Here is a 17551-nt window from a genome sequence, read left to right as displayed (position 1 = left end):
TAGAGCTAGAAGGAATCTTAGAGGTCATTTAGTCCAACATCTTTATTTTATAAATAAGAAAATTGGGGCTCATATAGGCTAAATGATTTTTCCAAGGTCACACAAGTAGTAAGAAATAGAGCTGGGAATCAATCTTGTCTTCTGAATCCAAATCAAGTGTTTTTCAAGTATTAGAAAACACCTGACATATACATTTTCATTTTAGTTTCATAGAAACCCCAAGAGGTAGGTACTGTGTGTATTGTCCCCATCTTATAAATGAAGAAATTAAGACTCAGAGATTTTAAGAGATTTTCTCCAGTCACATTCTTGGTGAGTGTCAACTGCTGAAACCCTACCAGAGGTGGGAAACCTGTGGCCTCAAGACCACATGTTGCCCTCTAGGTCCTCAAGTGGGGCCCCTTAACTGAATCCAAACTTCACAGGATAAAAAGATTCAGTCAAAAGGCTGCACTTCAGGACCTAGAGGGCCACATGTGACCTCAAGGCCACAGGTTCCCCACCCTTGTGCTTAGACTGATAATTGAAGGCTAGAGAGAAAGCATAGAGGAATGATTGGAGAGCCATTCTTTTTTTTTTTTTTTACATTTTTATTTAAAGTTTTGAGTTCCAAATCCCCCCTCCTTTAGATGATAAGCAATCAGATATAGGTTACACATGTTCAATTATGTAAAACGTTTCCATATTAGTCCTTTTGTAGAAGACTCAAATAAAAGAAAAAAGAAAGTGAAAAATAGCATGCTTCAGTCTATATTCAATCAACATCAATTATTTCTCTGGGTGTGGATAGTATGATTCATCATTAGTCCTTTGGGATCATCTTGGATTGTTGTATTTTTGAGAATAGCTAAGTCATTCACAATTCTTCATTAAACAATATTGCTGTTACTGTGTACAACATTCTTCTAGTTCTGTTCACTTCACTATGCATCAGTTCATATAAGTCCAGGTTCTTCTGAAATCGTCCTGCTTGTCATTTCTTACAGCACAATAATATTACAATCATATATCATAGTTTGTTTAGCCATTCCCCTATTGATGGGCATCCCTTTGACTCCCAATTCTTAGCCATCACAAAAAGAGCTCCTATAAATATTTTGGTATAAATAGGTCCTTTCCCCTTTTTGGGATGTCTTTGGGATATAGACCTAGCAGTAGTATTTCTGGATCAAAGGGTATGCACAGTTTTATAGCCCTTTGGGCATAGTTCCAAATTGGAGAACCATTCTTGAAGTCAGGAAGATCTGGGTTCAAGTCTTGCTTCTGATTTATACTGTCTATGTGATCCTGAGGAAATCCCTTCATCTCTTAATGCACTAGGCAACTCTCTAAGACTATAAATTATAGAGAAAGTGACAACCTGTATTGGTTTAAGCAGTCCCCTCACCTAGGGATCTGTATATCAATGAAATCACAAGTCCAGTCCTTATTCCCCAATATTTAGTAGCCCAGCCACCAACAAATCCAGGGTAAGTGAAATGAGTTAATATCAATTACTCAGACTAGGTAAAAGGTTAGGTAGAATACAGTTAAGAATTGACTATAATTGGTACTAGGGACCAGTATTAAAAGATAAGAACCCTTGAAGTTTGTCAAATTATTTTCCTTTCGTGTATATTGCATTCCCTCTGATCTATACAACATCCCCCCCCCCATCCCAGCCATGAATATTTCTACTCTAATGTTTCACAGTAAATTGCTTCAAAATGCTTGGGAAAGGGGGTAGAGGCAAGATGGCTGAGTATAGGCCAGGAATCAGCTAAACTCTAACATTCCCCTCCAAACAACTTTAAAATTTTGGAGCAGCATAGTCAACAAAAGGTAAAAGGGGGACATTTTTCCAGCCTAAGACAACTTAGGAGGTCCACAGGAGAGGTCTGTGACACCTGAGTGGGTACAGGCCCAGAGAGTGGCAGGAATACCAGCAGTGGACCTCAAAGGTATCTGAGACAACAGAAGCAGCAGATTTGGGAGCTCTCAACCCAGAAATGGTAAAGGGTTGGGAAACTGGTCAGAAAGAGATTACAGGGGCCCCTTTGCTGGCACTTGGTGCAGCTAGTGCTGACTGGCAATGTTATTGCCCATAAGCAGTTTTGGGTCTCAGTTCCAGGATTGAGAGGAGTACTTGTAATGGGCCATAAGAAAGCAGGGACCACAGTTCCAGGGCCAAGAGGAACACTAGTACTTGCAACTGCAGGGGAGCAGCGGCCCTTCCTGGATAAAGACTAGAGCAAGACAGGAGAGCAATGACCTTATCTCTTCCAGGAAAACACCACCTTGGAAGCCCCCAAAACTTGCAAACCCCCAGAACTAGTCCTGAAAACAGCAACAAGAAAAAGCCTTAAGTGTAGTACAATGCCCTCCCACTGAGCTCAGAGCTCAACTTTAACATAAAGTTCAAAGTAAAGATACAAGCTGGGGAAATGAATGAACCACAACACGACCATAAAAAGCTACTACAGTGGAAGGGTAGACCAAGACATAAACTTAAAAGAAGATAACAATGTGAAAACAGCTATAAGCAAAGCCTCAAAGAAAGATGCTAATTGGATTCAAGGCCAACAAGAATTCCTGGAAGAGTTAAAGAAAGAGATGACTGGTACAGGAAAAGTTGGGAAAGAAAATCATAGTTATGTGAGAAAATTATGAGAAGAGAATTAACAGCTCAGTAAAAGAGGCACAAAAAATATTGAAGAAAATATCATCTTAAAAAAAACAACAGAATTGGCCTAATGATAAAAAGGTACAAAAATTCACTGAAGAAAAGAATTCTTTTAAAAGCATAACAGGCCAAATGGAAAAGGAATTCACTGAAGAAAATAATTCCTTAATAATTAGAACTGGGCAAGTGGAAGCTAATGACTCCATAAGACTTCAAGATAAAGTCCAAAGAATAAAAAAAATAGAAACAATATGAAATATCTCACTGGAAAAACAACTGACTTGAAAAATAGATCCAGAAGAGATAATTTAAGAATTATTGGTCTTCCTAAAAGTCACAATTGCAAAAAGAGCCTAGACATCATATTTCAAGAAATTATCAAGGAAAACTGCCCTGATACCTTATATCCAGAGGGTAAAATAGAAATTGAAAGAAACCACCAATCACCTCCTAAAAGAGATCTAAAAACTCCCAAGAATATTATAGTCAAACTTCAGAATTCCCTGGTAAAGAGAAAATATTGCAAGCAGTCAGAAGGAAACAATTCAAATATCACAGAGCCGCAGTTAGGATCACACAAAATTTAGCAGCTTTCACATTAAAGGAGCTGAGGGCTTGATATATGATATTCTGGAGGTCAAAGGAGCTAGAATTATAACAAAGAATCACCTACTCAGCAAAACTGAGTATCATCTTTTGGGGCGGGGGGGGGGAAGGGGGAATGGACATTCAATGACATAGAGAACATCCTTTCCTAATGAAAAGAGCAGAGCTGAATAGAAAATTTGATATTCAAACAGAAGACTCAAAAGAAGCATAAAAAGGTAAACATAGAAGAGTAATCATAAAGGGCTCAATAAAGTTAAACAGTTTACATTCCTACATGTGAAGATGATACATGTAACTCCCAGGAACTTTATCATTATTAGGGCAATTAGGAGTCTGCATAGACAGAGAAAATGGGTATGAGTTGATTATGTTTGGATGACCTCTAAAAAAATAATTTAGTGGTGAGAAAGACCGATTGCTGTGAGAAAGAAGAGAGGTAGAATGGGGTAAATCTACTCACATAAAGTAGGTGTGCAAGGAAGAGCTTTTATATTAAGGGGGAAATGGGGGGGGGTAGGGTAGGCAATGCTAGATCCTTATTCTCACTGGAATTGGAATTGGTTCACACATACACACACACACATACATACATACATACATATACACACACTTAGATGGATATGGAGATTGATCTTACACCATAGAGAAATAGGAGAGGAAAGGGATAAGAGATATTGGGGTAGATAAGGAGGAGGTTTGAGGGAGACAGTGGTCATAAGCAAAATGGACTTTTTAGGAAGGACAGGATAAAAAGTGAAAGAGAAGGATAAATAGAAGAAAGTAGGACAGATAGAAAAACAGTTAATGATCATAACTATGAATGTGAATGGATGAGCTAACCCATAGCAGATCTCAGAATGAATTAGAAAGTAGACTCTAACAATATGCAAAAGCAAAATTAGACCTTATTGAGAGAGATAACCAGGGAAACTACATTTTGCTAAAAGGTACCATAGACAATGAAGCAATATCAAAAAAAAGCTATAGTAAGTTTCTCTGATAAAGGTCTCAGTTTTTAATTAGAGAACTGATTCAAATTTATAAAAATAAGAGCCACCACTCCTCCCAGCTGATAAATGACCAAAGGATATGAACAGGCAGTTTTCAGAAGAGGGAATCAAAGCTATCTATGGTCATATTAAAAAAAATGCCCTAAATCACTATTGATCAGAGAAAGGTCAAATAAAACAACTCTGAGGAACCACCTGTCACCTATCTAAAATGACAAATGCTAGACAGGATGAGAGAAAATAGACATATTAATGAATTGGTGGTGGTGTAGTGAACTGGTTCAACCATTCTGGAGAGCAGCCTGGAGCTATGACCAAAGGGCTATAAAACTGGGCATACCTTTTGATCTAGGAATACCACTACTAGGTCTATATGCCAAAGAGATCAAAGAAAAAGGAAAAGGACTTATATGTACAAAAATATTTATAGCAACTCTTTTTGTGGTGGCAAAGAATTAGAAATTGAGGGGATGCTCATCGACTGGGGACTGGATGAACAAATTGTGGCATATGATTATGATGGAGTAATATTGTGCTATAAGGAATGAAGGGGGGATGGTTTCAGAAAAATCGTGGCAAGAGGAGGCAGAGCCAAGATGGCATAGTAGAAGCAGGAAACTGTATGAGCTCCCACACCAACCACCTCCAATACCTGTAAAATATGGCTCTAAACAAATTTTAGAGCTACAGAACCCACAAAATGACAGAAAGAAACAAATATCCCACTGAAGACAGCCCGGCCAACAGGAAGGGTCTCTCACACTAGACTGGAAGCCGAGCACAGTCACACATGATCCGCATGGGCCTGGACCCAGAGTGGCCCCAACCAGCAGCGCAGATTGGCCAAAGCAGACTTCTGGAGAATGAATCACTGGCAGCTGTGGCAATTTCCATACTTCTCAATCCATAAACCCCAAAGAGAAAGTAAAAGGTCAGTGGGGAACTCTGTTGGAACTGGGTGACAGAAGAGCACAGTCCAACCCCTGCCCCCACGGCAAGAGGTGGTGGAGGCACATTGGCTGCAGCTGCTGCTATGGAGCTGCTTCCAGAACTCCTGGCCTGCATATTGTAGGGTGACCAAGAAACCACTCAGAGGGTAATCCCTCTTGCTTTAACCTGCTTGGATCTGGGTTGCTGTCTTGGGCAGTGGTCCTGGGGTGAGAAATGCCAGTGTGTCAGAGCTTGTGGTGGCTATAGAGAGGGTGCTCTCCTCAGACCTCTAACATTTGCCAAAACCCCAGCAATTTGGGAAAAAGCTCTCTCCACTCTGGAAGCAGAGTTTTACTGTGGCAAAGAGCTCAAAAGTCAAGTAATTGGCCAGCAAGATGAGCAAGCACAGGAAGTGCGATCAGACCACAGAATCCTTTCTTGAGGACACAAAGGATCAAAACATGGAACCAGGGGGCAGCTAGGTGGCACAGTGAATAGAGCATTGGCCCTGGAGTCAGGAGGACCTGAGTTCAAATCTGACCTCAGACACTTAACACAAAAACTAGCTGTGTGACCTTGGGCAAGTCACTTAACCCCAATTGCTCTCCAAAAAGCAAAAAAATAAAAAATCTTAAAAATTAAAAAAAAAACATGGAACCAGAAGAAGTCAACAAAGGCAAAACTCCTGCATCAAAAGTTTCCAAGAAAAATATGAACTGATTACAGAACATGGAGGAGCTCAAGAAGGATTTTGAAACTCAAGTAAGAGAAATAGAGGAAAAATTTGAAAGAGAAATGAGAATGATAAAAGAAAATCATGAAAAATGAGTCAAGAGCTTGTTAAAGGAGACCCCCAAAATACTGAAGAAAATAACACCTTAAAAATAGACTAACTCAAATGGCAAAAGAGGCCCAAAAAGCCAATGAGGAGAAGAATGCCTTAAAAAGTCGAATTGCCCAGATGGAAAAGGAATTTTAAAAACTCACTGAAGAGAATCATTCCTTCAAAATTAGATTGGAGCAAATGGAAGCTAATGACTTTATGAAAAATCGAGATACTATAAAACAGATCCAAACAAAGGAAAGAAGAGAAGGCAATATGAAATATCTCATTGGAAAAAACATGGAAAATAGATCCAGGAGAGATAATTTTAAAAATATTGGACTACCTAAAAGCCATGATCAAAAAAAGAGCCTAGAAATCATCCTTCAAGAAATTCTCAAGGAAAATTGCCATGATATTCTAGAACCAGAGAGCAAAATAGAGATTGAAAGAATTCACTAATCACCTCTTGAAAAAGATCCCCCCACCAAAAAACAAAACAAAACAAAAAAAAACTCCTAGGAATATCATAGGCAGATTCCAGAGCTCCCAGGTCAAGGAGAAAACATTACAAGCTGTCATAAAGAAATAATTTGAGTATTGTGGAAACACAATCAGGATAACACAAGATCTGGTAGCTTCTACATTAAGGGATCATACGGCTTGGAATATGATATTCTAGAGGTCAAAGGAGGAAGGATTAAAACCAAGAATCACCTACCCAGCAAAACTGAGTATAATGCTTCCAGGAAAAACACAGTCATTTAATTAAATAGAGGACTTTCAAGTACTATTGAGGAAAAACCAGGGCTGAACAGAAAATTTGATTTTCAAATACAAGAAGCAAGCAAAGCATGAAAAGGTAAACAAGGTAAAAGAAATCATAAGAAACTTATTAAAGTTGAACTATTTACATTTCTATATGAAAAAACAATAATTGTAGCTCATGAGACTTTTCTCAGTATGAGACTAGTTGAAGGGAATATATATGTATACATACACACATATATATGTATATATAGGAGGATGTTTAGGTATATAAATGCATATGTGAGTGTGTGTATATGTGTGTACATGTATACATAAACAGAGGGCACAGGATCAGTTGAATAGGAAGGGGTGATATCTAAAAAATAAAATTAAGAGATAAGAGAGGAATATAATGAGAGGAGAAAGGGAGAGATAGAATAGGGTAAATTAGCTCATATAAAAGAGGCAAGAGAAAACTGTTACAATGGAGGGGAAGAACAGGAAGCCGAAAGGGAATGGGTCAACCTTATTCTCATTGAATTTGGCTTAAGGAGGGAATAACATACACACTCAATTGAGTATCTTACCCTACAGGAAAGTAGGGGGGAAGGGGATAAGAGGGGGATGATAGAAGGGAGGGCAGATTGGGGGAGAGGAAGTTAGAAGCACACACTTTTGAAAAGGCACAGGGTCAAAGTAGAAAATAGAATAAGTGGGAAGGCAGGATAGGATGGAGGGAAATATAGTCTTTCACAATATATCTACTATGGAAATATTTTGCATAAGTATACATGTACAACCTTTATTGAATTGCTTATCTTCCCAGTGGGGGTGGGTGATGAGGGAAGAAGGGAAAGAATCTGGAAATCAAAGTTTTAAAAACAAATGTTAAAAAAATTTTTTTTTACATGCAACTAGGAAATAAGATATACAGGCACTGGGCTATAGAAATCCATTTTGCCCTACTAGAAAGTGAGAGAGGGGATGGAGGAGGATATAAGAGAAAGCAGATTGGGAGAAGGGGTATTCAGTAGGCTCGCTATTTTGGGGTGGGGGTAGGGGAAAGACAAGGAGAAAATTTGTAACTCAAAATCTTGTGGAAATGAATGTTGAAAACTAAAAATAAACAAATTTTTAAAAATCATGGCAAGACCTACATGACATGATGTAAAGTGAAGTGAGAACAGGGAGATCATTGTGCACAGTAACAGCAATGTTTTAATGATGATCAACTGTGAAAAATGTGGTTACTCTGATCAATACAGTGATCCAAGACAATTCCAAAGGGCTCACGCTGAGATTTCTAGATGGAGTGTACTTGTGACTTCCTATAGCAAGGTCTGCTCTTCCTCTATACCGTCGACTACTTGTCAATTCAATGTATCAAAGTTGGGCATAAGCTTGACATTTCTTCATCTCTGCAAGGAATATGGTATAGTGAAAAGAGGATCTAGGTTTTAATCTTGTCTCTGCCACTGATGGCCTGTGTGACCTTGAGCAAGTCATATTTAGCCTCCCTGGGCCTCAGCTTCCCCATTTGTAAAATGAGAGATTTGAACTAGACTCCCTCAAAGGTTCCTCCTAGGTCTACAATCTTCTGAGGATCTGTTTTAGAACTTTTCAAAACCTCTTCAGAATTAATTAATCTATCACATTTATTGGGCTCCTAGCTCTTTGGGCCCACTCCTCATGGTATCACAATGCTGATTACTGCCAACGGAAGACAGTGATATATCATTCTTGATTTTCATAGAAGACAAGGCAAGAGGGAACTATATTTTGCATGATCTATTCTAGGAGCTGAGGAAGATACAAAGATGGGTTATTGTCCCTGTCCTCAAGATGTTTACAATTTTATAGATGGCAGTACTTTGCTTAAGACAAAGATAGAGAGAAAAACAATCTATAAACTACTAAAATCCCTAGCCCTTCCTTCCTGGTCAGTATCCATCTATTAGCAAGCTATCTGTTGTTCTGGAAGATTGTAAGCTCCATAAAATTTCCAATGTTTTATTAAGCATTATATTTCTCATAATGCTATGCATAAGAAAAGTTCTCAATTTGCAGGAGACATCAATCACTGGTGAGGTAGAGTACTTAGGACAATTTACATTTTCATTCTTTCCTTAGCCCAAAGCTCCAATAATTATTGGTATAGCCTAATTAATTTTAGTCACTGGATCAGAATTAGTTTATATGATGTCAAAGTTCCTTCTTTTTATACATTTTATCTACACTCCTGTTTGCCTCTGGAGTAATAAAATGAGGTTTCTATCACATGGGACCCAGGACCAAAGACGTAACCAGGGAATGACAAGTTTCTCTACTATAGCAACTGGTCTCTTTTCACTCTCTTAGTATCAACTACTTTATTTCTGCAGGAAAATGAAATGGTTCTTTCTGGAGCAATTGCTAAACTAGTAAGTCCTATTTTTCAAGGCACACCTGACCCCTAGTGGCTACCAAATGCTGGACCAAACAACCAATAGTGCCTGTTTTCCCACAGCCTTTCCATCATTTGTCATTTTCCTTTTTGGCCAATTTTGCCAATCTTAGATGCGCTAGGCAGAACCTGAGTTGTTTTAATAAACATTTTTCTAATTATTAGTGATTTATAGCATTTTAATATGGCTATTAATAGGTTAGATCTCTTGAAAACAACTTGTTTGTAACCTTTGGCCATTTATCTATTGGGGAATAGGTATTGTTCTTATACACTTGAATTTGTTCCTTATATATTTTAGAAACAATATCTTTATCAGAGAAATTTACTGCAAAGATTCCCCCTCCCCCAAGTTAATGGTTTCCTTCCTAATCTTAGCTGCATTGGTTTTCTTCGTGCAAAAGCTTTTTCATTTTATGTGATTAAAATTTTCCTTATCTTCTGTGATCCACTCTCTCCCTAATTTGGTCACATCTTCTTCTATTCATAGATTTGAAAGAAAATTTCTTCCTTGCTCTTCTCATTTGTTTCTGACTTGGCCTTTTATATCTAAGTTGCATGCCCATTTGGAGCCTATCTTGATAAAGAGTTAGGTATTGGTTTAACCTAATTTCTTAATTGAAAATATTTTAATTTAAAAAAATTGAAACCATTAAAAAGGATTAGCAAAAAAAAAAAAATAGCAGCCACAGTTATTTCACAGTACTCTTCAAGTGCCTATTTCCAGGTAAAAGATTAACTCAGGGTTAAAAGTAAGAAGCTCAGTTTTCACACCTGTAAAGGCTAACACTCTGGAAGTAACATGTATTGCCTAGTAGAAATTGTGCTAGATTTAGAATCAGGAGACTTAAATTCAAATTTCAGCTGACACTGTGTGATCTTAGGCAAATCAACCTAATCCCTCTAAGGCTGTTTTCTCATCTGTAAAATGGGGATAATATGAGTACTACCTACCTCACAAGGTTGGAGCATTGTAAACCTTAAACTCTCATAGAAAGATGAGCTATCTACCTCATAAAGATGTCTCTAGGGATCAAGTAAGAATGTACGTAAAGTCCTTTGGAAACTTTAATGTGCTATACAAATGTAAGCTATTACTTTTCTATCTGAAGACCTCTCTCCTCCAAATTTATCCATTAATAGTAGAATTTTAAAGTTATAAAAGACTTTTAAATGATGTCATCCAACAACTACTTGAAAATCTACTACTACAGAGGGCACCTAGGTGGCCCAGTAGATAGAGCACCAACCTTGGAGTCAAGAGAACCTGAGTTCAAATCTGGCCTCAGATACTTGACACTTACTAGCTGTGTGACTGTAGGCAAGTCATTTAAACCCAACTGTCTTGGGGTTTAAAAAAAAAAAAAGAAAGAAAATCTATTACTACTACCTGAAAATAAATCCCCTCAAAGCATCTTTGACAAAAACATTATCTAGCTTCTGCCTGAGGATCTTACTACCTCCTGAGACAGTTCTGAATTTTAGGAAGATTTTCCTTATAGGGGCAGCTAGGTGGTGCAGTAAGAGCGCCAGCCCTTAAGTCGGGAGGACCTGGGATCAATTCTGGCCTCAGATACTTAACACCCATACAAAATAACTGGCCGTGTAACCTTGGGCAAGTTACTTAACCCCAATTGCTTAAAAATAAATGAACTGAAATCTACTTCTCTAAAACCCCTTTTTAAAGTGTATTCTCTAAGTATAATCCAATTCTCTATACCATTCTTTCCTTGGTAATACTCCCTGATCTTCTTACTCAATCTGAACTGAAAATGAGAGGTTGAAACCCCAAGAAGTCTTGAAACATAACTGAAAAAAAATTCTTTAAAAAAATCTTTTGGGGGCGGCCAGGTAGCACAGCAAGTAAGAGCAACGGCTCCAGTGTTGAGAAGACCTGGAGATCGAATCCCGGGCTCAGACACTTAGCACCCACCCAGAAACACCTGGCCGTGTAACCTTGAGCAAGTTACTTAACCCCAATTGCTTAGGGGTGGCCAGGTGGCTCAGCGAGTAAGAGCACCGGTTCCAGTGTTGGGACGACCTGGAGACCGAATCCCGGGCTCAGACACTCAGCACCACACCCAGAAATAACTGGCTGTGTAACCTTGAGCAAGTTACTTAACCCCAATTGCTTTAAAAAAAAAAAAATCTTTTGAGTTATAAGAAAGTGACATATCAGAGGTGGGACCTGAATCCAAGTCCTCCTGGACTTGAAGACTCTGTCTACTATACCACTTCTGACATCTGCTGGCTGTATGAGCCTGGGCAAGTCACTTAACTTTTCAATGTTCTAGTAATTCTCTAATATTCTAAGTTACAGAAGTGTCAACCTACACTGGTAGTATCTTCATTTGGTGTTCCCTGTGTATGTCTAGTCACTAATGTATTATTTCTATGTTATAGTTTCACTCTGAAGTATTTATATCATTGTGAAAAGGAGTTCCAAGAGGGAAGGGAAGATATCTTTTCTGAATAAAAGAACTGATATGCACATGTTCAGCTATGCTGTTCAGCTGTATAGGCTCTGAGACTCTAGAACAAAGGAATGTTGATTTCAGGTCTTCCCTCATGGGATGGCACATGGAAATGTGGTGAGGTGAGGAGTCTTGTGTAGTAGAAAGAGCACTGGAGTTGGAGTTGGGAAAACCAAGTTTGAGTCCTGGCTCCAACATCTGATATCCTGGTAAGTCACTTAACTCTTTTAAGTCTCAGCTCCCTCCTTGATATATAAAACAGTGATGATGACAGCTACACTTGTGATGAGGAAAGCATATTGCTTTTCAAAAGGTGAGAAGTCAAAGGGATGGACTGGGGTGGAGGGGGGCCTTATTACAAAAAGCAGGAAGGAAAGTTATGGAACTGCCTCCTATAGAATGCAGAAAAGCCATAAATTTGTGAGTAGTTCAACATCTGAACAATTCTTACGAAGCATTTTTTTAATTGCATATCACATAAAATTCAAATTGTGCTATTTACAAAATAGACAAAAACATTAATACTGATCACAGGCTTCAAATCTTCTCCAATCTACTCCACTACATTTTTGCTTCACTGTTCCACAGCTCATAAAAACCCCAACATGTGGTCTCTTACAGGGTTGACTCCATGGAGTCTCCAATGGTCAGCTGCTCAGCAGTGCCAGTCTGCCATTAACATGGAGTCCTCACATGCACAACCATGTGACTTGGGGAAAGCCAGCACAAGGAGGTATCCCAAACCAGCTCCAATGATAGCTGCCAAGGAAACTCATGAGAAACAGGATATCTCCACTGAGAATGTGGATGACCTGAGCCATGACCCACAGTGGAAGAAGAAGGAAGAACTCTCTCAGATATGAGCAAAGCAGCATTTGTACCCAAGAATGACCTTCAGGAATGGACAAGAAGATGCTAAGACACAAGGAGAAAGGGATAATTCTCTTCATCATGAGAAGGGATAAAACTTAAGATCAGAGCAAATCATTATATAACACTGTGGACAGAAATGAAGCCTAAGACGGCAAGAGACTGGGTCTGGAACACACAGGTTGACTTTGCTGATTAAAGTCCTCAACCTGAACCTCTGGCAATTCTATTCCTAAATGTAGAAAATGCTCAGAGGTTGGAGGCAAAATTTGAATACAGGAATGAGATAGAAGATTAAGAAGAGAAAGGACTAGGTAAAAACAGGACTACTAATGACAAAGTTACTGCAACACAAGAAGAGTTTTCAGTAAAAGAGGACAGCAGAGAACCCAAAAGGTAAGAGCTGGAAGAAAAAGAAAAGGATAAAACCCAAGAGAAGCAACAGATCATCCTGGACCTTGCACTGGTTCCTTATTTTTCCCTTTTCTTTTCTTTATCTTTCTTTTTAAATGTGGGGTATAATATAAAAAACTGAACTTCAATATTCAGGTTGTTTTTTCCCTAAGTTTTTGTCATTTTGAGGACATCTTCGGCAAATCCATTTCCCAGTCACAAAAATGTACTGTACTGTGCAAACTTTCTTCTCTGTAGTGGAAATACTTATGACAGTAAAGAAAACATATGAAAGCTAAAAAAAAATTGAGACCTCAAGGGACAAGGCAAATATCACAGAAGACAGATGGTCAAGGTAGGCTAGCATCTAAAAATGCCCTTTCTTTGAAAAATAAGAGAAGAGAAGGTACTAAGTACTAGATTCGAGGAAGAGTCAATTTTGGACACGTGGCTTTCTGGTGACCAAAGACTTCAGTCCTCCTTAGTGCATGAAGAGTGACAGGGAAGACAAGCACACAGATATCAAAGCTGGACGCTACAGGAAAGAGAGGTATCCAGTCTCCTCACTTCTGTGACTACCTCTGACTTGTTCCATTGCTGATTACAACTCATGGGAAAAAATAAAAAGCTCTTCTTGGATTCAAGTAAAGTATCTGTTCAAGATAAGCCCAGAAGTCTAAGTGTGCAACACTTCCTTTTGCCTGTGGTAAAATGCTGAATGTAACTTTCTGGTCTTCACTTTTAGGTAAGGCTCCAAGTGAGCTGAAAATTCAGGTCAGTTAGCTTGTCATTCTTTTAGAGAAATTTTACATGAACAAAACAATCCTGAGTCACAGGAATCTAGAAATATAGTGGGACATCTGGCTTTTCCTGCTTTGTTTGACTGTCGGTGGGCAGAAGACCTGGGGCAGATGAGCAACTCCCCAAGCAAGCTCTGACAAGAAACTCAGATCCTGAGCTCCAGGCTGGTGATGGATAAATGCGGAAGAGGAAGGGGTGGCCCCTATCAATAGCGTTTCCCCCTTTTTTTGCCACTGGGCTGCAGTTTCTTCTTTAACTTTTCCTTTCTGGATCCAGCTGTGGTGAAAGTAATGCAGTGAGCATCCAGAAAGTCTAATAGCTTTCCCATGGCAAACTTAATGCCATTCTGCCTCAGCTCTGCCTGCAGGTCAGCAAGCTCAAAGGGCTGGTAAAGGAGAATCTTCTGATAAAGGGCTGGATTGGATCGGATGTAGCGTCTTGCTGCCTCCTCTTTGTCGGCGTCCTGGGCAGCAGCTTGGGAAGCGGTGAACCCCTCCTCTTCTTCCCCTTCAGATTCAAAGACTGTTTCAAACTCACTGGCAACAGAACTGAAAAGAAAAAAAGACAAATCTAGGTGAAGAGAAGAGCCAGCAAATGACTCCCAGCAGACATATCCCAGGTAGCAGTCCTCACCAGTAGCTGATGGGGCAACATCTCCATGGTATTTTATCTGAGGTCATGTAAAGTGCTCTGTAAACTACTACTTTTCCATAATGCAAAGTAGCAGGGCACAGTGGCATGAACACAGGTTAAGAGACTTGGTTTGAAGTTCTAGCTCTGCCATTCACTGCCACATGATTGTGAGCAAGTCACTTGACTTGTAGGTGCTAGCTTCCTCATCTGTCAAATAAAGGAGCAGGCCTGGAGGACCTCTAAAATCAGCTCTTATAGTTTATGATTCCTCTGCTTATTCTATGTTCCCCATATCATCTTTCAGCCTCATATGTGGGTTTCATATTATTTACAAAATCTTGTTTAGGGTCACTTCCAATCACAAAGGACTGAAGATCACCGATGCTGCTTGACAGTGGCACAGCCACCAGTGATAATGGGCATCATCACAACCTAGGAGGCTTTTGGTGTTCCAGCAATTAAATCAGATAACACCCAGAAGATGAGATGGGTTGGGTTAAGAAAGAAAAATGCAAGACATTTGCAGGTAGCTTTGTCAATACATTAGTGGGTTTGGTTTTCAAAGTGAGCTCTGAGGATTCCTGGAACTCCTCAAGACCCTTTTAGGGAGTTTGTGAGGTCAAAACTATATTCATAACAATAATAATAAAGTATTTTAATTTCTAATACAAAAAATATTGATTGAAATGACCCATATAAGAAAAGGCTCTTTGGGCAGTCCTCAATAATTTTTAAGACTGTAAATGGGTAATGAGACCAAAAAGCTTGAGAAATGCTGCACCAGGACATGGCATTCTTGACTCCTAGGATCAAAATTCTGCTTATATGAGTTACCAACTATTCAAAATCTCTTCAGGTTTCAGACACCTTCAAACTTAGAAAGCAAGTCAGGGACTTGAATTTATCAGACATTCCTACTCATGGGCTGTTCAGTTCATTGTGATAAGGATGCCACCATTACACCTGCTCCTCATCCATTACCTCTGTGAACCAAAGGAGTTTTCACTTTCCTCTGTAGAAGAAGCAATGGATTTCTGAGATGCTGAGAACTGGTTATCACTGGCAGGGTCTGAATGCACATGTTCAGCTGGTGGCTGTGTCAGTGTCAGGATGGCTTTATGTGGAGGCTTCCTTCCGTGTTGGGTTTTTGTGAGATTCTTTAGCTTTTGGAGACTGATGCTAGATAAGTTCTCTGAAACTTCTGACTGACCATGCTCCACAGTGGGCAGGGCACAACTGGAGGAAGCTGATGGTAACTCATTCTCTGCTCCTGAAATCTTGACTGGAAAAGTTGTCTGAGTCAGGCAGCAAGGCTCTGCCATCATCCTAGGGGAGGTCTGCAAAGCCTGGATTTCCTCCTCGGAGTCAGATGGCAGGATCTGGTGGGTGTACTGGAAAATCTCCTTCAGCTTGAGTACCATCTGGCGTTTGGGGAGAGGACGGACTCCAAATCTAAATTGGGAAATAGGTGATTTTTTAGTCCTCAACCAGACTGCTTGTATGTACTTTACACTGTTTTGCTTACTTGTCAGCAAACAAGACACAATTATTAGCAAATGTTAATGGCTGTTGGCAAAGCCAACATGCTTGTGTTCTAAGACTGTCAAAAGTTAGTGTCTAAGTACACTCTGTAAAATCCCCACATTTCAATAACAGTAAATCATGTCTTTTGAGTGTGGACCTGATTTCTAGAAACATCAAAAACACATCAAGTTAAGTTTGACGAATAAGGCTGGGGGAGTCAGGCTAAGAAAAAAAAGCCTAGGGTTAGAAATGGGACAAGACTTAAGTAGTGCAATTGAGTTTCAAGTGTTCCAAATCTTGAAGAGGAGTTCTAACAGAATTTGAAGCGGTAGTGGCACTATTGAAATAAATGTGTAGCACACCAAAGTGACTACTCTGAATGAGCACAAAATTTATTTGTATATGTAGACAAAGGATCTTTTCAGTTATTAAAGTATGACTCTGATAAGTCAATTCAGCAAAATTTTATTATTCTAAGATTCTAAAGACTTGGATTCAGCTAAAAAATTTTATTCTGTGAAAATATTAACAAAAAAGAAAACCTGCTTAAAAAAAGGAGTATGCAAGTCACTCATACTTGTGAAACAGAATCACATTATCTTTTAATTTTGAGGCAATAACTATTATAAACTAAGAAACTTTAATTAAAATAATAAATCATTAAAACTGACAAATTATAAATGTCTTGAAGATAGAATGGGTAGTTATTTTGATGTACTATATCTGCTATATAAAAATGAAGGTGTTGATCTAAGGGTAGGAGGGCTCTTACAATAGGCTCCCTTCTACAGACTTGAAATTCCCTATGTTGACAATGACTCTTTCTTACTCTTAAGAAAGTGGGCTAGACCTTCTTACTTTTCAGGAATTGCAGGCAAAATCTGGGATAAGTCTATTTTCCCTAGCATTAGGGAAATCAAGAGCTCAGCCGGAGGTGGTACAAGAGGCCTCAAATCTTCAGAGACTCCTAAGAGTCAGAAGTCAGAGTCTATCCACAAAGAAGACTCCTCTAAGACTAGAAGGAATATGATGAATTTTTTAGAGAAGAATCTCAGGTATCATGCTAAACCCAATCATGAGCCAATAAGTAAAATGGAAACACCAACCTATTCAATTCTTTCTTTAGTTCTGGTGTTTCCATGATAGAATAACTTGGCATTGGAGTTATAGGAACTTTGGGGGGCCTATTAGTCTTCCGAGCAGCAGCTTCTGTGGGAGAATAAAACAAATACAAATATTAGTAAAGTGGCTGGCATAAGGGCCACTTGATGTGATGGCACTTTTAATTTCATTGACATGAGTTTCTCTGTTTCCTTAGCTTTCTTTAAACTGAAGATAATGCAAGCATCATTTTACTATATTAAAGTAGTAATTTCCAGCCTCTTTGGAGCTGTGACAATCTATCAGTGTTTAATTCCATTACCCCACCATTCTCCCTTCTAAAAAGTATTACAAGATACACTCTATGTACACCATGTACATATAATATTGATTTGACACACTAACAACACCCTCCTTAAAATCACTGACAAATGCTGGGATCTCTTGAAACCAAAGTCAGGATTTACCATATTAAAGAGAAAATAGAACAATCAGAAGGAACTTTTAAGAGAGCTCACGATTGACTGC

At 38.9% G+C, this 17551-nt stretch overlaps 1 protein-coding gene and 1 pseudogene across 2 annotated transcripts in view; one reads left to right on the top strand and one right to left on the bottom strand.

Annotated features, from left to right (window-relative positions):
- Positions 1-566: 566 nt before the first annotated feature.
- The window catches only part of SLX4 (SLX4 structure-specific endonuclease subunit), a 57893-nt gene continuing 40908 nt past the window's right edge, over positions 567-17551 (bottom strand). For both annotated transcript variants that reach the window (XM_069106629.1, XM_069106640.1), the window contains exons 13-15: positions 17029-17131; positions 15380-15850; positions 567-14313 (exon numbers count right to left, since the gene is read on the bottom strand). In XM_069106629.1, coding sequence (XP_068962730.1) covers positions 13971-14313; positions 15380-15850; positions 17029-17131 — 917 coding nt within the window. In that variant the 3' untranslated portion in view covers positions 567-13970. The remainder of the gene's footprint in view (positions 14314-15379; positions 15851-17028; positions 17132-17551) is intronic.
- Positions 12454-13106, top strand: LOC138144105 (ran-specific GTPase-activating protein pseudogene; annotated as a pseudogene).

This window comes from Petaurus breviceps, unplaced genomic scaffold, assembly GCF_028583685.1.
Source record: "Petaurus breviceps papuanus isolate PSGF00001 unplaced genomic scaffold, PetGlider_PUasm1.0 138, whole genome shotgun sequence".
Lineage (NCBI taxonomy): Eukaryota > Metazoa > Chordata > Mammalia > Diprotodontia > Petauridae > Petaurus > Petaurus breviceps.
Note: the sequence above shows the minus strand (reverse complement) of the source record. Positions and strands in the feature narration are given on the sequence as shown.